The sequence below is a fragment of the Neofelis nebulosa genome, chromosome 18, assembly GCF_028018385.1.
Source record: "Neofelis nebulosa isolate mNeoNeb1 chromosome 18, mNeoNeb1.pri, whole genome shotgun sequence".
NCBI classification, from domain to species: domain Eukaryota; kingdom Metazoa; phylum Chordata; class Mammalia; order Carnivora; family Felidae; genus Neofelis; species Neofelis nebulosa.
In genome coordinates this window covers 4,670,918-4,696,011 of record NC_080799.1, presented here as the reverse complement: position 1 = coordinate 4,696,011, position 25,094 = coordinate 4,670,918, and the positions used below count along the sequence as shown (strand labels likewise).

Genomic DNA, 25,094 nt, shown 5'->3' with positions numbered 1-25,094 from the left:
CTCTGGTCATGACCCAGGGTCATGGGATTGAACCCCTCATCCGGCTCTGCACTGACAGTGTGGAGCCTGCTTGGGATTCTCTCCCCCTCTCACTGCCTCCCCCCACTTCCACCATGCTCGCTCTCTCTCTCTCTCTCTCTCTCTCAAAAATAAATAAGTAGGGGTGCCTGGGTGGCTCAGTCGTTTAAGCGCCTGACTTTGGCTCAGGTCATGATTTTACAGTTTGTGAGTTTGAGCCCCGCCTCGGGCTCTGTGGTGACAGCTTAGAGTCTGGAGCCTGCTTCGAATTCTGTGTCTCCCTCTCTCTCTGCTCCTCCCCCGCTCATGCTCTGTCTGTCTGTCTCTCTCCTTCAAAAATAAATAAAGACACTTAAAAAAATTTTTTAAATAAGTAAACATTTTATTTTTTATTATTAAAAATGTTTTATGTATTTATTTTTGAGAGAGAGAGAGAGCACGAGCAGGGGAAGGGGAGAGAGCGAGGGAGACACAGAATCTGAAGCAGAGCCCAATGCAGGACTCGAACTCACAAACCGTGGGATCATGACCTGAGCTGAAGTCGGATGCCTAACTGACTGAGCCACCCATGAGCCCCAATAAATGACATTTAACAGAATTGTGTTGAGCAAGACAAAGAAGATATTTCCACGCAGAGGATGGCCTTTCATGTAGACAGAGCTGAGTGTTTGATCCAGCAAGTCACAAACCTGAGTTTCACTTTTTATTTGTAAAAAGGAGATCACAAAACCCACCTAGGAGGGTCATTGTGAATTTAAAATGAGCTGAAATATGTAAAACGTTGGGCACACTACCTATAAACATTTGTTATTAGGAAAGGTGGCATGTAATTAGGCTATGTTATTTTGTTAGTATTCTTGAGAAATAAATAAATTCCTGGGGTATAAATGCTTGCATTCACATCTTGACACTTGGTAAGGAGTTGGCGGGGGGTGTGGGGGGGGTGGGGGGTGGGTATGGCGCACATATTGGCTCACATATAGGGCTTTGTACTGACTCGGGTGTAGAATCACCATGAAGTATAATCCCAGAAAACCAAACTCAGAAAGGCTGACCCATAAAGATGTTTGCACTCAGCACGGTGTCTGGCACATAGTAGGCAGTCAAAAAGTATTGGCGAATGCATTTATGAATGAAGAGCTCTTGCTGAGAATGGTAAAAGACTGAACATCTATAACCATCTGTGGATGGGTGTATTATTCAACCCTCTTAGTGTTGCAAGTGACAGAAACGCATTCAAACCAGCCTAAGCCAAAAACTTAAAATAAATTTTAAAAGTTTACAAATGGAGGGGGAGAATTTGTTGGCTCAGAAACTGACAAGTCCAGAAGTCTGCTTCAGGCATGGTTGGATCCAGGGACAAAAGAGTTGTATTGAGTAGTCTGCTCTCCTCTTCTTCCCTGTATTAGCTCCATACCCAGGCAGGTGTTCTCCATGTGGTGGTCCTGAGAGCCCCCTCCGGGCTTCTACCCTCTATGTATCCAACAATTCACCCAGAAAAGAGGGAGCTCCCTTTCCAAACAGTGCTAACATGAGTCTTAACTGGACTCTAAGTCAGCCAGCCAGAGTCACGGGATCATCCTTGTTCAGTCAGCACTGCTCAGGGCCTGTGAGTAGGGGAGAGATAATTTCCCAAAGGAAAAACAGGGTGCTGTTCCCAGCAGAAGGGAGACTGGTTGCTAGGCAGGCACAGACCATTGCTGCCCCCTGGACCCAGTGGAGTCAGGTGACTGGGTGAGAGAGAAGGAAGCAATGCCACCTGGAGGACATAAGGAGGTGGCTACCCAGAGCTGTGCTGGGTCCAGGCAGGACCGAGGCCACTGAGGATTTAAGGAGGCTGGGATCTGTACCAAGGTGTCAGGCCAAGCGGCCAGGTGGTAGACTGATTCAGAAAATGGCCCTGCTTCTCCACCTGTCCTGAATCCACACCCTCTGCAATGTGACTTAGCATCATCTCTCGTCAGGAGTGGGGCCTACTTTCCCTCCCTAGAATGTGGGCTGGCCTTTGTCACTTGACATAGACTGTGGGGTGGTGGGGTGGCAGTTCTGAGCTTAGGCCTCAGGGGGCCTTCTGTGACTCTGGTTCCCTTGGACCCCTGCCTCCACCACGTGAACGGTCCTGGCTGTTTAGCTGGGGGATGAGAGGCCATGCGAAGCTGTCCCAGCTGTCCCAGCCACAGCCCCAGACACAGGAGAGAGCCCTGCATGGCTAGTAAAGCTGTCTAGCTGACTCACAGATGACCGTCCACACATGAGTGAGTCCACTGAGCCCAGCTCAGGTCAGAACTGCCCAGGTGACCCGCAGAGTCATGAGCAGTAGATGGCTGCTGTTTTAAGCCACCGAGATCTGGGACTGTTTGTTACACGGCATTGTGTGGCAAAGTAGGTTCCTGATACAAGGCATTTAGAGAGAAAACAGAGCTAGTGCTTGGCTTGCCAACCTGTGCCCCCCGGCACGGGGCTGGATTTACTTTGGGGATCACGTCTGCTTACAGCCTGGTGGAGCCTATCATGTCTGTGGATCTCACACAGGGATTTTAACGGTCCGGCATGTTTCTCAGAGACCTGGGCCTTGGTAATTCCTGAAATTATCTAGCTTGAGCTGCCGGGGACCAACGTGCACCACTAGCCACATCCGAACCTCTCTCCCTACCCCCGCTGAATTGCACGCTTCGATGTAGCCATTTTTACACGGTGGCTGTGCGTGGAGAACAAGCACAGAACATACATGGCTTCAAAGAGCAGTCTGTGGGAGACTGGGAGGAACGGAATGGGTCCCAAATCCCATCCAAGAGCAACACTAGCCATTCGGTTGTAGGGAGAGAAAAAGAATGCAAGAGACAGGTTTAAAGTGCATTTCGGACTTCTCTGGAAGAAAGTTAAGGAAAGAGGAATCTGCCTGATGCCGGAAACTGCCCACTGGAGCAAGGACAGGATGAAAGAAGTTAACACATCTTCCCCACCCACGGCATCCCTGTCCCTAGGATCCAGGTAACTGTCTCCTCTCCTCCCGTCCTCACGGGGGCCTCCAGGCACACACGGGAAACAGCCTCTGGGGGCCCCAGCATGTCCCACTGTGTCGTCCGCCGCTACACCTGCTCTGCTCATGTGACCTCTTCCAGGGAACGTCACTGCCACCCAGCTAGGCAATCGGCCACCAAATCCTGCTCACCCAGAACCGAAACATCTCTCTGTCCTCCCCGCCCCCACCTTGGCCACGCCATCCCATTCTCAGACGCCCCACTTCAAACTCGCCACTTCCAAACTGGACTTAAATTTGTCTGCAGGATAAAAACCCTCAATTCTACCATCTGACGAGGCGTGCCTTCCTAACCCAGTTCTCCCCCTTATCCCTGCCCAGCATCTCTCCTGCCTGCCCTGCTGGGCTGCCGTCAACTGCAGTTCTTCCAGCTTCCGAGACCCAGGCTCCCAGGTCCCTGCACCTGGGGGTGTCTTTCCTCCCTGCCTTCCTCCAAGCAGTCCCAGGAGGCCGGGGCTGGGTGAGGGACCACAGGCCTGTCGTGCCCATCGGCATGGCATGTTCGAGGGCATCCGTCACCTTCTCTGGGGTCCGGGTGTGTGTTTTGCAAGGGTGTCCCTTCAGCCCACTGGGAGCAGACTTGGAAAGGAGGTTCCAACGTCCCCACTTGGGGCAGAGTGTGCTCTGGCCGAGCTCTGAGGGGCAGGTGGCAGACACTGCCCCCGACTGGGGGCCACCTCGCAATCCACTTGCTGGTCACGGCCCCCACCCCCACCCCCAAACCCTTCCCCGGGACCAGACCAGAGTCCCGAGGGTGCGTACAGCCAGCGGCTGCTTTGAAGGCCCCCCGGAGCCAGGAGGGGCAAAGCCAGGCCCCCCAGTGTGAGCACACCTGCGGGCAGCCGTGGTTCACGCTCCGCGGGGAGTTGGCGCCTCCGCTCTGCCCCACGTCCCCGTGCTTGTTTGGAGCGGGGGCCGAGGCCCACAGAGGGAAGCCTGGATGACCCTGAACCTTCCCGGCACCCAGAGCCCGACAGCTGAGGTAGCTGGAGATGCGGGGAGGCCGGGCCCCACCTCCCGCACCCAGGCCACTCGGGGCTGCTCCAGGCCACTGGGCTGCGCCTTGGGCAAGATGAGCTCCGGAGGTCACCAGGCCAGGGGCGAAACCATCCCTGAGCTGCGTGGGCCGTCCCCAGCTTCCAAGTCACTGAGTGCTCGCTGGGGAGGAAGGGGCACATGGGGAGGGGCTGGTCAGCGGTCCAGGGACCCTTGACTCCCCGCCCTGCCTCATCTCCCCACCCAGGGAGCCAGGGAAGGGACCTATTGGCCCCATAGGGGTCCTGTCACATTTGCGGGGGGCCCTTTCCCAATCTGGGCTTCATGGAGGCCTCATTTGACCTCCAGAGGGACTTCTAAGAGGCCTCTTTGGCCTCTCATCACAGCTCACCTCAAACTTGCTCATGAACTCTGCAAAGATGCCGAAGAAGGCCTCAGAGGTGGTGGCTTTGGAATCCTCGCCGAAGAAGGCCAGCGCCCTGCCCAGCTCGTCGGTGGCCTCCCGCTGCAGCGCGTCCAGGGCCCGCAGCACCGGCTGGGCCGTCTCTAGGAAGGACTGATTGCCCCGTTAAGGAAACTGCCAGGCATCCTCAGGTTCTCGGGCAGTGACCCCTGGCTGAGCCTAGCTGCCACATGCCCTGTGCTCAGCCAGGAGCCATGCTTGTTCGGGGGGCTCCAGTCCCTTCGCACACTGCCCTCTCAGCTGGCCATGAAGCCCACCACAGCCAGTCAGCCTCGTGGCCTTCCACTTGTCTTCTCTGTAGGGTAGCCCTGTCTCCCCTGTGGGCTCTTCTCAGATGCCGTGACCCCTTCCTCCCCAAACACCCGCTGATAGTATCTCCCTGTCACTCTCTAGGCTTTGATCTCTCTCTCTCTCTCTTTTTTTTTCTGTAGCATTTGCCGCTATCTGTACTCTGTGGCAATGTCCCCCTCTCCTGACTGCCTGTGACTTAAATCTGGGCTCTATGGCCCAGGAGGACAGATGGGGCGAGGCAGTGCCTTTTGGACAGTCAAAAGAACTCCTCTTCAGTTATGCAGACTTCGTGTAAGTGCTTGGATTCTAAATCACCAGGATGGACCCTCTGCCAGGACCCCTGGATCCCAGTGGCCACTGGGGCTACAGACAGCTCCCCATTCCGGTGCTGGGACCGGCTGCTCAGAGGATACTGTCATGACCACAGCAAACTTGTCCTCACCGGAGGGGGGCGTGCTCTGGCAAGCAGCCTGTATCTCACTGATGGTGCCATGGAGGTCAGCTAGGTCACTGGTCAGGGCCCGTTGATTCACTGTAGGGAAGGGAACAGAGCCTCACGAGCACCCGGCCTCCCAGCCCAGGACAGTGGCACCTCTGCTTCCCCGCCCATGCACTCAGCCTACCTTTGGCAGCCAGGGGCACAGTGGGCAGGTCCTGAGCAAAGCCGAGGAGTTCCGGGAAGTGCTGGCTCAGCGATTTGGCAAGAATGTGCAGGAAGGTAGATTTCCCATCCACAGTCTTCGTGGAGTTCAGCTGCAAGTGATGCCCAGCAGACATACTCCTCAAGGACCCCATCAGACACCTGATCACACAGGCCTGGGTACCCTTGGTCCCACGTCTCCTGGACTGTGACAGCAATTCCTGGCCCTTGACACCCAGCTACTCCAAAGTTGCCAGTATTTCTTCCTCTGAAGCTCTGCTGGGATGCCCACAAGCCTCCTCAGGAGTTTGGAGGTTCCCTGGCCCAGACAGGATGTCTCCCTTTGAGACATCCTTCCAGCCCCCCAGGAACCAGGCCCACAGCCATCGGCTAGAGAAGGCCACCAGGTTTTCTGTCCTTGGCAGTGAGGCCTTGTCAGCAAATATAACCCCAGATTTTCTGACCCCTGGGTGACGGTGGTGGGACACCATTCACATGTCTTCCTTCCTGTGATTTTCTGGAACCATATGTGGCCCTCCTGGGCTTCAGACATCCTAAAACATTCATATCTACAAATGGAGTTTTTCTTCTTCTCTTTTAAAACAATCAAAGGTACCATGGGGAAAGGTCCCAGAAACAGTGGGAAGACCAGGTATTCAAGCTGTCCTTTCTCAGATCCTAGATCTTATAGGCGTAGGACGGCCTGACAGTGGTGGTGGTATTAAGGACACAGAAGCTACCAGGTGAGATTCTCTCCTTCCTCTTGGAGTCTTCCCTCCCTGTCCCCCCACCCTCCATTTTTCCAGATCCCGAGGGTTGGCTTGGAAAATGTCCCCCACCCATCCTTTACTGCAATTACATTCTGGCCTGCTAGCAGCCAGCTTTTCCTCCTGGGAGAAGGGCACTCCTTGGCCATGACATTCTCTCCTCCCCTCTGCCACAACTTGGGTTGGGCCTGGCCTCCCCAGCCTCCATACGGTAGAGCAAGCTCATACATTACTGCCAACTGGTCCCCTCACCTCCGTCAGGAAGTTGATCTTGAAGCCTGTGGTCTTGTTAGTTTTGGGCTGTCCATCGTTGAGATAGTTGCCCATGGCCAACACAAACTGTGGAAAGAAAGGTGGGCAGGTCCTGCCCAGGTGCTCACCCCGCACCCCAGACCACTATCAGGATGGGCCTCTAGATTGGAAGCCCCAAGGGGCAGACAAGCAGGTGGAGTGATCGGAGAGTGGGTGCGCCCTGACCTCCAGGATCTTGGCGAGCCTCCGGCTGTTCTTGAGCTCAAGGGAGGCTTGGCGTAAGCACTCCAGGCTGCCCCGGATCTCTTCTGTCTTCTCCTGTAGGGTGGCCTGGAAGTGGAGACTGCGCAAGCGGGTTTTGTATTCCGGAACCGACAGCATCTGTCGCGAAGTCAACGCCAGGATTGCACCCATCCCACCAGGGGGCCCCACCGCCCCACCGCAGCCTGGGGTGGGGGTCAGCTGGCTGCCCGGCATTCCCCTCAAGAAAAATAAGCACAATCCCAAAATGAGCACACAAAAATAAGCACAATGCCATCTACCTTGAACCCCGGGTGGGAACTGGCCATTAAAGGTGTAAAACTGGGACTCAGAGGCGCGAGCGCAGTGGCGGTAGGGGAGCGGGACCCACGCAGCCCCGGTCACAGCGAGAGCCCCGATGGAGGCGGCCGAGGCCGCCGGGCAGCACCCCCCGACCCCGGGCGGCGGTCACGGCCGCGGCACCTGCAGGACGAACTGATCGGGCTCGCTGAGGCGGCCGGGCGCCTCGCGGAAGGCCTGGTAGCGCTGCTCCTCGTCGGCGTCGGGCGCGAAGAGCAGCAGCTGCGCCAGGTGCGCGGGCTCCAGGCGCCGGGGCTCCATGCTCATGAGCACCTGCCGCAGCTCCGCGGGGCTCAGCTTCAGGTGCGCCAGCAGGATGGCTGCGGGCCGGGCCGCGAGCGTGAGCCGGGGGCGGGGCGGGGCCGGGCCGGGCGGAGGGTGGGCGGGGCGCCTAAGTTCCCCGGGGCTACCGGGTGGGGCCTGGGCGGGGCAAGGAACTGGGCGGGGCAGGAGCCGGCCCGGAGAGGCTGAGGGTTCTTCCCAAGGCCGAATAAAGGCGAGGACAAGGTTCTCGAAGACTTAGACCTAGATTCGGGTGGGGGTCTGTGGGCGTGGTGCCAAAATGAGGGAGGAGACCCCGTGAGGGAGAGTAGAGGATGCGGCTGGAGGCGGGGCCATAACCCGGAAGCCGAGGCCTGTAGAGGTGGGGCCAACGAGGGGGCGGGGCCAATGAGGGTGGAGCCCAGAGCGGCACCTGCGCCGGGGTGGGTTCCTTGACCGAGGAGGGGGCCTTCACCCAGCCGGTGTCGGACCCCCACGGACTAATGTGTCATCCACCCCCGCGGATCCAAAGCTCTGCGGCCCAGAGACGGGGCCGCCTCCTGTCCCCCGTAAGCCCTGGGACTCCCCGAACCCCTCACAGGTGTTGTAGGCCTTCTTGTGAGACAGGATCTCCACCACTTCTTTCTTCCTGAAGGGTTCGGGCCCGGGCAACGGCTCTGGAAGGGAAAATGGTTTAACGGGAGGTCCCTAGGCTGGTGGGACGGCCCAGGAGGGGTGTGGCCACACCCAATGGCGAGACACCCCTTGACAGGGCCGTGACTGAATCAGCTCCAGGTGTCCACAGTTCCTTCATTCCTCAGTCTCCCACTCAGGTGTGACATACTCAGCATGCGTGGTGGGTGCCCCTCCCCTCCCCGCCCCTCCCCCTCCCCCCGCCGGGGCCCTTGGGACTGAGCTGCCCGAGTAAGGTGAACCAACCACCTCTTCACCTTGCAGATGCTTCCTGGATGGCCAAAGGCCTTTGTCTTCCATCCTGCAACCACCTGTCACACATGATACCCCTGGCTGCCTGGAACCCCACCCAACAATCCTATAGGGAGATACCCAGAGAGGGGAGAGGGGACAGAGAGACTAGAAGGGACATCTAGTCTCCTAGATATGGATGCCTCCTGGTCACCTGATTCTGGCTCTGTGACTCTAAGCATATTATCTAGCCTCTCTGTGCTTCTTCATCAAGAAGCCGGGGTGGTCACCGTCCCTGTCTCTTAGGGTCATCACGGGATTGATTTAGAAACAAGGGTGTCTGGCATTTGGGAAGCATGCAATAAATGCCAGCTACTAGGGTCATCTCCACTTGGAGACAGGAGAACTGAGGCTCTGCGAAGTTAAATAACTCAGGGACACGGTAAGCAAATGGCAGTCGGTGCGGGCCTCTGGGACTCTAAGCCCCGGGATGCCACAAAAGGCAGCAGGTGGACTTGCAGAGAGGGCTTGTGGAGGGTTCCCCCAGGGCCCTCGGGCCACTCACTAGCAGGTTTCTGGGTGCCGAAGTGGAGCTCCAGATCGAGGTATTTCACCATGTCACTCAGCTTATCATAATCAGAATCTTCCCCGAGCTGCAAGGCAGAGGGCGTCACAGTGAGGCCCTACCCTGGCAACCGCACTGCCACCGCCCACCCCACCCACCCTCTAAGGGCTGCCCTGGGAGCTACTGAAGGGAGAGCCCTGGTCAGGCCCTGGGGTACACGTGGGGGCCAGAGGAGACTGCGGGAGACACGAACTCGTCCAGGTTATCAGGCGGCGAGCCGCTGCCTCCTCAAGTCCATTGCATACATACACCTGCAATACTCCCCCTGCAGAAGCCAGCAAGCTGCACTGGGGCAGGCGGACGAAGGGACCGCGAAGGGGCCGCAGCCAACCGAGGGGGCTTAAGGAGGTGGCCAAGAGCTCTGGCCTTGCTTGGGGGTGTTCTTTGCAGGGGGTGCTCTCACCAGAGCTGTCCTGGGTTCACGATGCTAGGGAAACGGAAGCGGGAAATGCCAGGGGCTACAAACTGGACAGGGGCTTGTCTTCAAGGGTGCTGCCCAGGCCACCTACCCCTGGTGCAGGGCACCTCCAGGCCCCAGGTCACCTACCTGACCCCAGATGGTGCCTTCCGAGTTCTCCACCTGCTCCCACCGTAGGCGCTTGACGCTCATGTGGCTGGTCTCACTTCGGCGGTGGCCCGGGCCCCGGGACAGCATGGGGGGTGCACAGGGCACCGGTGGGGGCAGGGGTGGCGGGGGCGGTGGAGGGACGGGGTGGCTGAGCTGGGTGAGGGGCTTGACCAGTGTCTGAGCAGGGCCCCGAGGACCATCGGGGGTGCGGGAGCTGGGCTTAGGGTCATGGAAGGGCAGAGGCGGCGGAGGCGGGGGGCTGAGCGGGGGTGGGGGGATGTGGTCGGAGACGGAGGAGTAGGTCAGGGAGCTGCCTTCCTCACTGCTGCTGATGCACTCGCTAGCACTGCTCCGTTCGTTGGTCACAAAGCTGCCCTGGTCATCGTGGAAGCTCATCTGCCAGGGCGGAGCAAGGTGAGGGAGCGTGGGATAACCTGGGGCAGGGGGTGGGATAGCCTGGGGACAAGGATAGGACAGTCTGGGAAAAGGAACGGGGTAACCCAAGATAAGGTATATGGGGTGGCCTTGAGTGGGGGGTGTCATAGCTTGAGTCAAAGGGTGGGATAGCTCAAGCCAGGGGGGTGGGGTAGCCTGGGACAGATTCTGGGATGGACCGGGGCAGGGAGGGAAGTAGCCTGGGGCAGATTCCCAAGGGCAACAGGCTTCTTGCGGGAGCCCAGGGATACTGCTTCCCCTTCCAGACCCCCATGGCACACCTGGGCCCCTCGCCCTCCACACCTGCTTGCACGCTCACCTCCTCATAGTCATTCTCAGGGCTCAGGAAATCATCCACGACAGTGACCCGGGGGCCCAGCTGCTCACTGAGCACATCCAGGAAGCGGTCAGTATCCCGGCTTCGCATGGGGCGGGAGAAGGTGAAGAGCTTCCTGCGGCTGGGTGGGCGGGCAGGGTCCGGACTTGGGGGGCTGTCGGAGCGGATGGGCCCGGGGTCTGGCTGTGGGGAGGGCGCCCTGCTGCTGTCCAGGCTGGCGTAGGGGTGAGACTCAGAGCTGCTGGGGGAGGCCAGGCCCCCTGAGCACAGTGGGTAGTAGCAGGGGGAGGGCAGGAGCCGCTCGCTGGGCCACGAGACGCTGGACAGGGTCCTGGGCCCTGGGGTGGGGGATAAGGTGTGAGGTCTCTTCAGTCAGCACCTGGGTCCCAGGTGCAGGCTGGAGGGGAGGGGCCCGGGGCAGGGTGGCTCTGTGTCCCCGGGTACCTTCCTTTCCCTCTCTGGACACAGCACAAGAAGACCCTGGATGCCCCTGCCTCCCCAGGCCCTTCCCTAAGGGAAATCAAAGGTCAGAGTAGGTGAGGGGCAACAGTACTTAGCCCCAGGACAGGCCAGACCCCAGCTCATCTTGGTCCCACCTAGGACTGACCGAACACAATTCAAAGGGGAGATGGGCCTTCTCCGGGCCCCAGACCAAGGATCATGAGGCACCTCCCGCACCCGACAGGCCCTTGGCTGACAGGAACGCTGCCCCGGCGTCCTGCCTTCTGCACTGCAGAGAAACTAGCTTCTCAGTTGGGCCATTCACAGAGCAATGCATGCACTTAATAGTTTATCCAACAGCCACATGCTAACTCAGGGCTCCTTAGGGGAAAGACCTGGGCTCTTCTAAATCTATAGGAGGGGTAAGGATTGGAGGGGACCTGGGAAGACCTGCGACAACCCTAACCTTGATGGACCTTTGCCATGGAGGCCACTGAAGTTCCCCACAACTCAGTCATGGAGCCATGCAACAAAGGGGAGGCTCGAAGGATGTGCCTCAGATGGGGAAAACACCCAGACAGACAGCCCAGTGGACAGAAGCTAGTGCTGCCCTCAGGAACCCCAGCCGGCTGAGCCCCTACCTGCTGCACCTGCCGGGCTGGGCACTGGCGGGGAGGCACGGGATCTGGACGCGGTCCCCACCTTCCCTTTGAAACTGCTGCTCAGTCGGGACTCGAGCTCCGCATAGACGGCTGACATCTTTGGGGAGAGGAGGCCAGGGTGAGTCCAACCCACCCTCCCCTCCCATGTGAGGCCCTCACATGGCCTCAGAGGCCAGGCCTGGGTGGTCTGGGAGGCAGGGTTCTGCCTCAGCCCCAGGAGCTACCTATTCCCAGCAGCCAAGTGAACCACCAGGAGGGTGGTGAGGTCTCACCATCTTCGGATTGGGGGTCTCAGGGAGGGACGTGCCGTCGCCTGCCTGGCGCTCGCCTGGGATTAGAGGAAGAGGCATCTCGGGACAGTCACCGGGACCTGCTGGGGGAATCGGGGAGGGTGGAGTCCACCGTGGAGACATCCAGTGACCCTTCTGAGCTCTAAGGCTCAGGTTCCAGCCCAGGCTCAGTGGGCAGCCATGGAGAAAGAACTAGCAAGCCCTGCAGACCCCCGAGGGCCATGGCTCAGCCCCGCTCAACCCGTTCTCCGGGATCTCTCGTCTCACCAACCCCATTTTGCAGGTAGGAAAACGGAGCCCTGTTCCTCACACCCAGTCCCGCCTTCCCGTCCAGAGCCTCACCGCAACTGAGGCTGGCCTCTAGGCCCTGGGACCGGAGGCTGCGGCGGCACATGGAGGAGGCCCTCAGGGAGCTGCGTCGCTGGGGCTCCAGCACCGGCTCGGGCTCAGGCTCGGGCTCGGGCTCCAGGTCCAACTCGGGCTCTGGCTCTGCTGTGGGACATGAACAGGAGACGGGCCCCTTGTCCTCTCAGCCCAGGGGCCTCCCAGGAGGGGTGAAGGCCGCAGCTGTGTGCACCGATCTGTGACCCCAGGCTCTGCTTGGCAAGTGGAGAGAGATTGTACACCTACTGCTCAGCCTATACCCCGAGCCTCTTGCTAAAACCCTCGAGCCTCTCCCAGCAAATTGTGGGTCCCCAGGACTAGGGATGGTGGGCACACAAGGGCCAGCACACAGGTCTGCAGGCTGTGACCTAGCAGGTGCAGAGTATGTAGAACATGGGCACAGGGTTTGGCCTAAATGACGGGTGCGGCTTTATGGCCACATGGGGGACACTGTAAGAGATGGGCAGCTGTGGGAAGCTGAGGCCACACATCGTCCGGCAGGCCCTAGTGTGTGTCCGTGTGCATCGAGGCACACCAGCCAGGTGTGACCTGACTGTGTGCTCACTCTCCAGCTCTGTAAACAGCAACCACACGAATTTCCTGGTCTGTGCCACATTTCTTGAGGTGCAATGCACGGCCACTGAGGTCACTCCCATGTTGTGGGTGAGAAGCCTGGGCTTCCGGGAGGACAGGCAGGGTGTCTAAAGTCTGAGATAAGACTGCAGATGTTACTTAAGGGTGAAGCTGAGGGGCACCTGGGTCGCTCAGTCGGTAAAGTGTCCGACTTTGGCTCAGGTCACGGTCTTGGGATTTGTGAGTTCGAGCCCCACGCCGGGCTCTGTGCTGACAGCTCAGAGCCTGGAGCCTGTTTCGGATTCTGTGTCTCCCTCTCTCTCTCTGTGCCTCCCCTGCTCACGCGCTCTCTCTCTCTCTCAAAAGCAAATCAACATTAAAAAAGAAATAATAATAATAAAAAAGGTCAAGCTGGCAAGGTGCATCCGCGGGGCCAAGTGTGCGACCAGCCCGGGTGTGTCGGGCACGTGTCTGCATGACACAGGGGTGCATCCGTGTGTGGAAGAGGCCCAGGTAGGCTGCGATCTGAGAACAGGTGTCTGGCTCTTCGGTGGGCGGGGCAGCGGGAGAGGCTGCTTACCTGTCATGGCCGTGTAGCCCAGGAAACACGCGATTTTCTCCCGGCACAGCTCCTGCTCCTCGTAAGTCAGCAGCTGGTAGATGAACTGCCAAAGGACTTGCTTGGCGGGTGTGTCCAGCACAGGGTAGACGTCCACGATGAGGGTGTCAATGTTCCTGGGGGAGGGTGCAGGAGCAACGGCTTCATTACTCAGGGGCTCACCATAGGGGGAGGGAGAGATGGACAAGGTGGGGGGCACTTCCAGGCCACAGAACCCTGCGGAGACAGGGAAGGGAGGAAGGCAGGCCTGGCGATCGGCCACCCGGATTCAAATCCTGGCTCTGCCACTTACCAGCCAAGTGACCTTTCTCAAGTTACTTAATTTCTCGGTGCCTCAGTTTCCTTATCTGTAAAATGGGGATAAAAATAGCATCTATCTCATAGAGTCACTGTGAAGATGAAAACACATAGAGCGTACTGGGGAGGCTGACTCACTACCTCAGGGATTGGCAAATGATGGTCCGCAGGCCAAATTCTGGACCCCCTTCTGTGTCTGTAAAGGAAGTTTTATTGGAACACAGCCATGACCCTTTGTTTATATATTGTCTACGGCTGGTTTTTTTTTTATTTTTAAAAAATGTTTATTCATTTTTAAGAGACAGAGTCACGAGCAGAGGAGAAGCAGAGAGGGAGACACAGAATCAGAAACAGGCTCCAGGCTCTGAGCTGTCAGCACAGGGGCCGACGCGGGGCTCAAACTCATGAGATCATGACCTGAGCTGAAATCAGGAGTCGGACGCTGAGCTGACGGAGCCACCCAGGCGCCCCTAAAGTAGTAATTTAAAAACTCAAAATAAAAAGATGTCACTTTCTGGCTGAAAGACTGCAGGTATGAGTGACAGCGGTGCTCTGGGAAAATATTTGGTATTACTTTGTCAAACTAGGTACACAAGAGGTGCCTGGATGGCTCAGTCAATTCAGTATCCGACTCTTGATTTCAGCTCAGGTCATGATCCCAGGATTGTGGGATCGAGCGCCACATTGGGCTTCGCACTGGGAGTGGAGCCTGCTTAAGATTCTCTCTCTCTCTCTCTCTCTCTCTCTCTCTCTCTCTCTCTCTCTTTCTCTCTCTCTCTCTCCCTCTCTCTGTCCCTCTCCTACTTTCCCTCTCAAAATAAATAAATAATTTTTTAAAAGTTAGGTAAGCAAATACCTTAAGAGCCAGCAATTCTGCTCTGAGACGTAAATTTCAAATGAACTGTGCACAGCTCTGTGGGGAAATGTGCAGGACGAAAGTGGATGACCATAAGTGATTAAGGAAGGAATTGCTCTGATGGACCATGGACAGGCTGGCTGGGGGCTGTCAAACAGGGGTCTTGGAAGGCAACAGATTGTAAAGTTGCCCAAGAGATCCAGGGCCCAACCCAAAGTCCAACACACCCCATAGTCACGGTCTTTCTCCCAGTTGAAGGCTGAAAAATCGAATTAGTACCTAGACCCAGCTTTATGTCAGAAAGAATGTTCACCAATGTTCACCAATGCTACTGTGATGGAACACAGTGGTGGCAAGGCGGGGTCTGTCACTGGCAGGTAAATACCTCAGACATGGCTGGCGGGGGAGGTGATCTACAAGAATCTGGCTGCAGTTATAAACAATGTATTCCATGTCTGCGGAACAACATGGACAGATCTAAACACACAGCACTTGGTGGAAGAAAGTCACACACGGAATGTGCAAAGAATAGCACAATCATGATGCGGAACAAAAAGATACATCATATGTGGGGCACCTGGCTGGCTCAGTCAGAAGAGCATGTGACTCTTGATCTTGGGGTCATGAGTTCGAGCCCCACGTTGGGTGTAGAGATTACTTAAATAAAACTTAAAAAAAAAATACATCATATGAAACAGCAATGCCTACACTTGAGGAACACATCAGACAAAAGGATGCCCGTTAAATTCATCAGACTGGTGCCTTGGCAGGGGAGGGATGTGGGAGAGGGAGAGGAGCTAAAAGGCAATGAAAGGTGGAGACAAGCCCAGCATCCAGATAGACAACATGTGGTCTGTCCACAAAATGGAATGTTATTTGGCTACGAAAAAGGAAGGAAATAGATACCGTAGCTTGGATGGACTTGGAAAACACGATGCTGGGCGAAAGAAGCCAGACGTGAAAGCCCACATACTGTGGGCTCCTATTCATGTGGGAGTCCGGAACAGGGAAAGCCACAGAGACACTGAAGCAGATTCATGGTTGTTTAAGGGGTGGGGGGAGGGCAGAGGAGGAGGGGGTGACAGTGAAGAGGTGTGGGGTTCCTTTCTGAGGTGATGAAAACGTTCTCAAACTGAGTGTGGTCACGGATGCACGGATGTGTGCATTAAAAATCAGTGCCTCGTACCCTTAAGTGAGTACATCGTGATGGTGTGTGAGTTATATCTCAACAACGCTGTTTAAAACAAAAAAAAAAAAAAAAAAAGAAAAGGGCACGGACAGGTGAGGGGTTTGCATGGGCCGTGACAATGACCCTATGGACTGAAGTTACAAAAAGGAAGACACTGACCTAAGCACCCCCTCCCCACTGCCCCATAGACGGCCGGCCGGCCGGTGGCGAGCGCCCACAGGCCAAAGTCTTGTGAGCGGTCCATGACCAGTGCAGCTGGTGGTTGCTGCTTCACCTTGCAGAGGCTAGGTCACGTGGCTGGGAGGTTTAAGAGTGAGGGTTTGTTGTGGGGCACCTGGACTGCCCACCCCCCCCCCCCGGGGCCCCTGGTACCAGCTGCTGCTTTCTTTGAGTCCCCCCCACCCCCAGCACCCCCCCCCCCAGCCCAGGAGAACGGGGTGGAGGAGACCCAGGCAGGGAGACCCCGATGGTGAGTCTGGGCAGGATTTGGGGCCCACCCGGGGCTGGTCCCGCCACCTGTCTGGTTCAGCCACCTGTGCTGGAAGAAGCTCTCAAGTGCCCGGCAGACCCCATAGCGCTCGGGAGGCGTGAGTAGGTGCTCCAGCTGCTGGCTGAAAGTCCTCCCCTGAACCCGGATGCTGGAGGGTAGGATCTCTGCCACCCACTGCAGGGAGGTGAGCGCCGAGGACGGGTTGGGGGAATCCAAAGAATCGGAGTCTGTCGGGGACCACGGGCAGGAGAGGCACAGGTGACCCAGGATCCCCAGGTTGGATGTCGTGTCCCTGGCAGCTGGGGGGAGTGCCGGGCACTGGGAGCCACACTTGCTGCCAGAAGCTGGGGACAGGGATGCAGGGACAGCCCCTGGCAGGGTCCCTGAGGCTGCCCCACTGGAATCTACGGCACCACGTGGGGAGGGAAGCTGCAGGCTTAGGGGGAAAGGCAGAGTCCTGTGCAGACTCGTAAATCCCACACACGGAGCCCTGGCAGGGTGTCTGTGAGCCGTGAAGCCTAGTGGTAGTGGGTGTCTCACCGCTGGCAAACGGGACAAGCCCCTCCTCCACCACCAGCGTGGGCACCGCGCCACTGCCTTGAAGCATGGACACCACCTTGTCATGGGAGCAGTTCCTGCCGAGAAGAGATGGCCCAGGAGGGCCTGACCAGGATGAGCCCTGTCCACGGCCACCCACCAGACCTCCTTGTCCTGCTGGTAGAGGCCACTCAGCATGCCCACAGCTAGGCCAGGACCAGAAGTTGGGTCCTGCTCATTCATATCCTCTGCAGGAGATGCTCCAGGCCCAGGACTAGCTGGACACTTCTGGGCGCAGAGGGATTGAGCCCACGTCACCCCTAGGCCGGCCTATCCTCAAGGGCAAGACACTCAAGGTCCATTTAACTGTGTCCCTTGCATGGAGCTGGGGTGTTTTCTGGTTGGAAGGATCAATGACATCCTGGCTAGTGTAGGGGGACAGATTCAAGGGTTCCCACAGGAAGAGGGGCAGACTGTGGGGACCAAGTGGTCATAGGAGATTGGGACCACGGCCTGGGTGTCCCAAGAGGCAGGAGTCTTGGAGGATGATGTGTCACCAAGCTCTGATGTCCCCAATAGCCTCTGACCTCATGTCCAGTCCATTGAGGAAGAGGATCCGGTCGCCTGACTTGAGGGAAGCATTGTCAGCCGGGCTCCCTGGAAGCGAGAAGAGAGCACGGGCCGGTCAGCTGGGCAGGGCCGCGCTCTGCGAGCCCACTTCACAGGAACAAAACGGGAAAAGCGGCAAAGGACAGCCAAATTCAGGCCAGCAGATCCCACATTAGACCCAGTACTCCTCTGCTCTCAGCTTCTCTGAGCAGGGAGTGAGCCCCTGGGTGGGCATGGGAGGGTTTGGGGCACAGTGTGGACCACCCGTCAGCCCTAAGCTGTTGAAGCAGTGCAGAAACAAGGAAGGTCTTGGGAGCGGTATTTCTGCAGCATCTGTGCACCTGCTGAGAGCCCCGGTCCATACACCGGTCTCTGCCCCTCACGTAACAGTTCACGTGGCAGATTCCTCTGTGCCTTTGTCATCAGGAGAAAGTGCGTCTGCCTAGAGGGACGCATGCGTCTCCCTCAGGCTGTGAAACATGGTGTATTAATCATGCTTGCTTGTTTCTGTGCTTCCTGATGCTTTGGCATCTTGGGGGCAATGGTGACCTGGGAAGCACTGCCCTCCCAGGGCTAGCCAACTCCTATGTGGTAAATGACTGGCTCGGAAAAGTGTCTCTTGTACACAACGGATCCAGAGCCTACAACCAACCAACCTCCTTGTCTACGGGGCTCTCACACCCCGGGCCACTGTTGCCCTGCCCTAATCACCCAGGGCCAGGCACCTCCCAAAAGGGGACAGCTCCTATGTCCCAGAGCCTGCTGAAAGCATTCAAACTCATCCTACACCTGCTTAGCTTGCTTAACCTGCTTGGCTCGATCCTTCCCTTTCCCATGTGGCCCTGTGTGGTGGTGTGGCCCTGCATGATGTGGCATGTCCCTTCCTCTTGGGAACTGTGAAGGACACGCTCTTTTTTCCAATGGTGATTATCTCCTGATCTGTTGGCCTCACTGCACCAGGATAATAATAAAACCTGCATTTTAAACCCAAGATAGCAGTGGACTCTCACTCGGCTTTGATGGCCCTGAAGGTCAGACCAAACCCAGTACCCACCACCTGGGGAGGGGCTGGTAACTTTGCTCCTGTGGATGCAGGTTTTTTTTTTTTTCCTTTCTGCCTCTTTTATCAGGTGCTGCTCTAAATTTGATTTGGAAGCAAGTGGGGGAAGGGACAGATGCCTAAAGAAAACGTACTCTCATGAGGCTGTGGGGACTGTCGGGGCACAGGGGGCAGGGGAGAAGGCTGCTCAGGAAAGACTTGCTAGGGAAGCAGAGTCCTTTCCCTGGGGCTGAAAAGGGGGAGAGGAGAGGGTGATGGTGGTGGTGAATCCAATCTGGCCTGTCTGGAAGCTTGGGCCAGCCTGGGGTAGGAGGGCCGGTGGGGTTGTAGCCCAGTGATTCAAGATCACTGGAACAGGAGTCAGGAGATGTAGGGTTCTGGTCCTTGCTTTGCCAGAGCCTCTAAAAGGCCTCAGTTTCCCCTTCTGTAAAAGCTCTTACTGAAGCATTGGTTTCGCTTCCTATGACAAGGAAGACAAGGGGAAGCCTGGACACTGGGTTGGAGAGAACAGCACATCTAGATTTTAATATGGCCCTAGGCAAAGGATCTCCAGCTGGACCACGTGGGTGGAACAGGAAGGTGGTGGCTCAGTTGGAAGAGACAAAGAGGAGAGATTACTCTTTTCTAGAGCACCAGCCCTTGGGCCTCTTCCCTACGACACTGTGTCAACAACTTAGTGCACAGATCCGAGAACTGGAACGCGTCAGTCATCTGAGATCCCCGTGGCGGGAGATGCTAAGGCACTAAGGCACTTTCCTGGGGATCAGAAGATGTCCATCCCACAAATCCATGCATTGGAGGTGTGAGATGAGGAAAGGTAGACAGGACTCAGCATCAGCGGGTCCACCAGTGGGGATGTGTCACCAGGAGCAGCATGCTCAGGTGCTGGGAGGTTATGGATGCAGGTGACCCAGCCCTGGGAGGTGGTTACCAGGAGGGAAAGTTCAGTTTAGTGCCAGGAGACATTCCTGCCCCACAGAGACCTTTCACAATGGAAGACCCCTCCCCCCCCCCCCCCCCCCCACCTCCAGAGGGGGAAAAGGGAAAATTCCTGCACTAAGGCTCTGCCTTTTTCAAGATGCCACCATTCCAGGAGCACCCCACCACCACCATCAAAAAAAAGGGAGGCAGGGTGGGGGTGGGAGGAGAGTCCGGATTGGGAGGAAGGGACTGGATAGTGGGCAGAGGCCCTGAGGGCCTGATGCCTCTCTGAGTCTGACCCGCCCAGCAAGTGCCAAGTTCACAGTGGGCACCCAGCAAAGAGCACGCATGGTGTTGGGGTGTGGCCTGGGCAGGCATCAGGTGTGTGTCCTGGCTCCCCCAGTGTCTGGGACGGCGCCCTCAGCCCCCCCACGTGGACGCAGGAAAGGTCTGGATGGAGAACTCGGGTCACTTGGCTCAAAGGTGACCCTGAACTTGGAGGGCGTGTGCCCCAACTCAGACGGATGTATCTAGGATACTTAGAGGGCACAGGCTACCTGAGATTTGAACCTGGGGGGTGGAAGCGAGGGGGCGGGTTACTGAGTATCGGCCTAACAGGGTCCTTCACTCCATCCAGGACAACCCGCCTACCCCTCACCAGGCAGGACAGACTCGATCCAGACAGGCCCATGGCCGCGCAGCGTGAAGCCGAAGCTCTTGTTGCCCTTGTAGACTCGGACTGTCCTGGGGAGAAAGAAGGGGTGGGGGTGGGGGGGCTGGCCGCGTGCCCTGCCCTGGGGAGAGAGAGGCTAGGGGGCATAGGGGATAGAGATGTCCCGTGTCCCGCTGCCCTTAACCTCTCCTGCCCCGCACCCGCACCCCCCAGGTGTCCACGCCCCGACCCCGCGCGCTCTGCCCAGATCTCCACCCCGGCCCACCGACTAGGAAGCATCCGCAGCCCGTGCGCGCGCGCCCCGGGTACCTGCGCGTGCCCCCCGGGCCCGCGCGACCGCCCAGCAGCGAGGAAGCCTTGCGCGGGGGCGGCTCGTCCGGGCGGCGCGGGGCGGCGCTGGCGCGAGTGGACACCAGGAGGCGCTCGGGCCGCTCCTCGCTGCGGCTCCGGCGCAGCCGCTGCGCTCCCTGCGCCCGCCGGGCGCGGCACAGCTTGCCCAGCAGACCCTGCGACACCACCTCGTCGAAGCGCGCCCGGTGCTTCTTGGGGATGAAGATCCTGCGGGCGAGGGCCGCAGAGTCGGGGCGCGTCCCCAGACAGCGCCCCGGTCGCGGCAAGGCGCGGCCTAAAGGCTCCTTCTGGCGGCCGCCGCCCCGGGCTCTCCCGCCCCTACCCCAGGGGTAACCGGGGAATCAGTAGCCCGCGCCCCACTCTCCCCCTCGCTGCCGGGACTTGCGCCCCAACCGGCCTGCGCCACACAAGAGTCACGGCGCCCGGCTCTCGCCTGGCTCGCTCCACCGCCGGAAAGTCACATTCGGACTGTCCCCGCTACTCTGGCCTTGAGGGACCTGAGCGCCCCCAGAGCGCGCCCATGGTCCTGTTCCCCTTCCTGCCTGTGTCTTCCCGTTTCTGACCTCTTCCCTAACTCCCTCGTTTCATGCCCTTGCACCTGCCAGGCCAAACCCCAGCCGGGGATCCCCCCACCGCTCATCTTCTTCTTACCTGATTCCAGGCAACTCTGCAGGAGAAAACTGAAGCCACAATCTGCCCCGGGGTCAGACTCTCCCCAGACCCTCCTTACACTCCCCGTCCTCCTGCTCGCTTCTCAGGCCAGTCCTTTCTACACCTGCCTCCTCAGAACTTGCCAGGACTCCCACATCCAGTCCTACCTTTTACACTTTTGCCCAGGCTGTTGCCCCTGCCTGGTACCCTCTGTTTCCTAGCTACAGTGGGCTCGACCCTCAGCACCCAACGCTGGCCTTCCTTCAGTTTAATCCAACATGTGACATGCAGTAAGACCCTGCTACCTGTGCCAGCCAGGCACTCAGGTTCAGAGCTGACGGCACCGTGGTCCCTGCCCCCAGAGAAGCCACCTGGAAGTGGTGAGAGGCACTGGGGAGGCTTGGATGGCCTCCCCGTGTGGGATCCACACCCTGGGCTGATTTCCTTGGTAGCTGTGGATGTCTTCTACAAAGCTGGAAGCTCTCTGAGGGCTAGGTCTGTGGCTTGGCTGAGGGCCACAGTGACCAGTCAGGGTTTGGCACAGGGGAGGGACCCAGTGACTCAGTAAACAGGGGTCCACCAGCAGCCCAACCACACCTCCGAGTAATGGCAGCAGTTAGCATCCTGGAGGACTCCCCTGTCCATAGCACAGGATCTGGAGGCTCAGAGAAGATCTGTAACTTTCCAGGCTTACACAGCTGGCCCCCGGCACAGCTTGGACCGAAGGCTGGCCTCTGAGCCTCAGCTCTGTGGCAGGACTCTGCCGAGGGACTCCGAAGTTCTGGTTGCTAGTGAGGCCTCCCTGGCTGCATCCCAAGGCTCCCTTCCATGTTCTCTGTACCAGGAGCCAGTGCCAAGGGCATGGTGGGGAGGAGGGAGGAAGAAGGGAACAGTGGCTTTGCAGCCAGCTGAAATATAATCCCTCTGAGGTTGTCCAGTGGCCCCCACCCTGTTTCCCCCAACCTCTACGGGTAGGATTAAGAAGACCAGGCAAGCAGAATAAGCTGGCCGATAGGAAGGAAGGGATGTGGATCCTCCAGGAGGAGGGGGCATCAGGGCTGCCCGCCCACCCCACCCCCACCTCTGAATGTTTCAGGCAACCAGGAGGCCAGGATGAAAGGCCTACTCAAGTCTTCCAGGAGCATCCTGGCCTGATGCTGTCCTTGCTCATCCACAGCGATTCCCGAAAATATAGAGCCTCAGCCTCATTCCCCAGATGGTCACTCAAGGTCTCCGGAGCCTGACGCTTCCATCTGCCTGGCCTGCACATTCCCCACACCCTCCCAGACCCACCACATGTCTCAAGCTCAAGCAGAGGGATGACAAGTGGGAAGTTGTCCACCTCCCACTTGGGGCTCCAGCCCCAGGCTCCAGAAGGCATCGGCCCCGCTCCCCCAGCCCCTAGGTCGAACCTGGGCATGGGGCAGATGACCACCCAGCTCCACCCTCCAGCAGCAATTAGAAAAGGCCTTATGCCCCCCGGGGTGGTAACCACAGTGAGTCACCAACTGCACAGGTGGGAAAAGATTGGTGGCCTTTTCCCTGCTTGGTGTCCTCAGGGCTAAGCCAGAGGCCAAGGCTGCCTTGTGAACCAGATGCCCTTCCTGGCTGTGTCGGCCTCCATGAGGCTCAGTCTGGCCAGGTACCCCAGCCCTGGGTCTGTTCTGAATCCACTAAGCCAGGACAGCCAGGCGCATTGGGGCCTCATGGACCACTGCCCCTCTGACTCTGCGGGTATGGCTGCCCCAGGACTCTCAGATCCCTGCTATGCCAACGGGCTTCTCTGAGACCACAGGACTCTTCCCTGGCCACACAACTTCAGTCAGTCAGTTCTGTTCTCTCTGCCTGGGGGGTCAGGTGTAAATCCATCGCCAGGTTCCTCCTAGGGGTTGCCCTAGGGTCCTCTCTCTCCACCACATTCCCTGACATGGCTCTCTGGCCAGTTCTCTCCATCTGCCCAATCGTAGGAAGGAGAGAGGGCTTTTCAGTCTCAGCCCTTGGTTTCCCCCCACCCCCATCCCGACCCCTAGAGGTGCAGGCAGGTTCCAGGCACCCAACGCGGGGAACTCGCCCCCGTGTGCCGGGTGGGTGTCCACCTCAGTGCCCCAGCCCCACCCCTTCTCAGGCCGCCCGAGGGGGGTGCGCCGCGCCCAGGGCGCACAGTTCCCGGGGGCGCGGGGCGCGGGGCGCGGGGGGGGGGGGGAACTACCGAAAGTGCCGAGAGAAGCCCTGGTCCTTCCCCATCTGGAGCCGGCGGCGGCGGCGGCGCGGCAGGTGCCGACAGGTAGGGGTGGCCGAGCCCGCGAGCGGAGCGAGGGCGCCGCGACTCCACGAGCCTCTGCCGGGCGAGCGCACTCGGCCCCTCCCGAGCCGCCCGGGCCCGCGGCCCCGCTCCCGCCCCTTCTCGGTGGCCCCGCCCCGCCCCGCCCCCACGAGGGACCCTTCCGCTAGCTCCGGGGCATCTGGGGGGAGGTTCGGGGCTGTCAACGCGGCTTGCTCTCGGCCGGCGTCTTCAGTCCGTCCCCAGGTGCCTCGCCTCCAGCCCCTCGGGCCCTGGCGCCCAGGCCCCCTGCACCTGGCTGCGGCGAGACTGAACCCCACAGTTCGGGAGAAGCTCCGACTTTCTTTTGTAGGCACGGGAAGTCTTTCCGGAGAGGGTGGTCTTAGCGTTAGGCTTCAAGGAGTGGGTCAGCGCGGGGAAGCCCTTCTCACCTACCCCGCAGAGAAGCGCTAATCAAGAGGCCAGAGAGGGAGGCCTTGAACGCCATTGTCAGCGGCTGAGACTGAACACTGAGAACCGCGAGGAGCCAGGGGAGGGTCTATCTCAGGATTTAAGGAGAGGCGGAGGGACCCCAGAGGTTTTGGTGCACCAGGGGAGTGGGTGAGGCTGGGAGGGGAACAGGGAAGGGTGTGGGGTGGGGTAAGTGGCTAGGTTCTAAAAACACAGAGGAAGGAGAGTACGTGAGATCTGGTGAGTGAGGGGAAGTGAGGAGGGGCAGCCAGGCTGGGGCAACTCCCAAGTGAGGCTCAGGAGGCCAGCCGGCCTCCTGTTGGGAGAGAATCGGAGGAACAGCTAAGGGGAGAAGTGGGAGTTAACAAGAAAGGGGGTCTGGACCCTTCTCTGGCTCTGGGCCTGCTACTCCCTGGGAGTCAGAGCAGGAACTGACCCCAGAGAACCCACTGCATGGTCATTTCTGGCTGATCGAGTCCTGCTCGCCCTCAGGAAACATAGACACGGGACATCTTGAGGGCTTCTTGGGGGACATCAACTGAAAGCCGTCTCCTCACCACGAGGTGGCCACTACCCAGAGAGACTGGCACTGCAGAGGCAGAAACCCCCTGGCCTATAGGTCTGTGTCAGTCACTGGGAGGAAGGAACATCTTATGTGGTCCTGCCTAGGGGCTCCTGCAGCCGGTCACAGGGAGGCCCCTGCAGGACTGCATGGTCAGACCTGGTACTCAGTTCAGACCATGCTGCCCAGTCCACCCGCAGCCCCACGTTCCTGGCCCCAGTGAGGCCGCTGCCCTCATGTTATCAACCAGGCCTGCTTTTCTCCCCGCCGCCGCAGCAGCAGCAGGAAGCCGGAACCAGCACTCATGCGGCATCCTCCCAGGCCTTGTCCTCAGCCCTGCCAGGGACAGAAATGCCCGAAAGCCTCCAGAGTCAATACAGCTCCCTGACATCTGCAGGGCCACCGCTGTCCCATCATGAGCCGTTTCTGCTTGGCTCCGGATGCAATGGCCCAGCATCCAGAACCAGGCCTGCCCGAAGGCCATGAAGACGGTCGGTCCACCTTGCTGTGGGCAGAGGAGGTGTGAGCACAGAGCAAATGCCAGACACAGGCACCAGTGCACACACCGCCTTGGGGCCAGGCGTCACTGTCACCCCCTGTCCCCGTCCCTGTCTGTCCACAGCACATGCCGCCCCTCTGCCCCAGCAGCGCAGCGCACAGTGAAGGCATCAGAAGGGGATAGTATCTGCACCTGGCCAGATAGCCCAAGACAACATGGTGGGGGGGTGAGGGCAGGGGTCAGCCGACAGCTGGCCTTTGCCGCAGAGCCTGCCCCACAAGAGGATGCTACTAAAGGCACATCACTCTAGGACAGCAGTTGTCAACTGGGGAGTGATTTTGCCCCTGTCTGGAGACAATTTGGGCTGTCACAAAGTGACAATTGGGAGGAAAGTGTGCTGCTGGCATCTAGTGGGTGGAGGCCAGAGATGCTGTAAGCATCTGACAACATACAGCACCCCCACCCCCCGCAACAGAGGATTA

The 25,094-nt window shown here is 58.7% G+C and overlaps 1 protein-coding gene across 9 annotated transcripts in view; it reads right to left on the bottom strand.

Moving 5' to 3' along the window:
- Positions 1 to 708: 708 nt before the first annotated feature.
- GRID2IP (Grid2 interacting protein) overlaps positions 709 to 25,094 on the bottom strand; it is a 36,739-nt gene continuing 12,353 nt past the window's right edge. Inside the window, exons 1-22 of one of the 9 annotated variants that reach the window (XM_058710399.1) lie at positions 23,030 to 23,144; positions 20,128 to 20,376; positions 19,804 to 19,889; positions 17,143 to 17,212; positions 16,559 to 16,653; positions 16,062 to 16,245; positions 13,148 to 13,302; positions 11,953 to 12,102; positions 11,593 to 11,693; positions 11,300 to 11,417; positions 10,200 to 10,555; positions 9,425 to 9,901; positions 8,818 to 8,905; positions 8,279 to 8,332; positions 7,928 to 8,005; positions 7,191 to 7,387; positions 6,693 to 6,848; positions 6,468 to 6,554; positions 5,432 to 5,561; positions 5,222 to 5,340; positions 4,446 to 4,610; positions 709 to 4,216 (exon numbers count right to left, since the gene is read on the bottom strand). In XM_058710399.1, coding sequence (XP_058566382.1) covers positions 4,145 to 4,216; positions 4,446 to 4,610; positions 5,222 to 5,340; positions 5,432 to 5,561; positions 6,468 to 6,554; positions 6,693 to 6,848; positions 7,191 to 7,387; positions 7,928 to 8,005; positions 8,279 to 8,332; positions 8,818 to 8,905; positions 9,425 to 9,901; positions 10,200 to 10,555; positions 11,300 to 11,417; positions 11,593 to 11,693; positions 11,953 to 12,102; positions 13,148 to 13,302; positions 16,062 to 16,245; positions 16,559 to 16,653; positions 17,143 to 17,212; positions 19,804 to 19,889; positions 20,128 to 20,376; positions 23,030 to 23,064 — 3,222 coding nt within the window. In that variant the 5' untranslated portion in view covers positions 23,065 to 23,144 and the 3' untranslated portion in view covers positions 709 to 4,144. Of the gene's footprint in view, positions 4,217 to 4,445; positions 4,611 to 5,221; positions 5,341 to 5,431; positions 5,562 to 6,467; positions 6,555 to 6,692; positions 6,849 to 7,190; positions 7,388 to 7,927; positions 8,006 to 8,278; positions 8,333 to 8,817; positions 8,906 to 9,424; positions 9,902 to 10,199; positions 10,556 to 11,299; positions 11,418 to 11,592; positions 11,694 to 11,952; positions 12,103 to 13,147; positions 13,303 to 16,061; positions 16,246 to 16,558; positions 16,654 to 17,142; positions 17,213 to 19,803; positions 19,890 to 20,127; positions 20,377 to 23,029; positions 23,145 to 25,094 lie in introns of those variants that run through there. The other 8 variants (XM_058710403.1, XM_058710400.1, XM_058710401.1 and 5 more) reach the window with 8 other exon arrangements.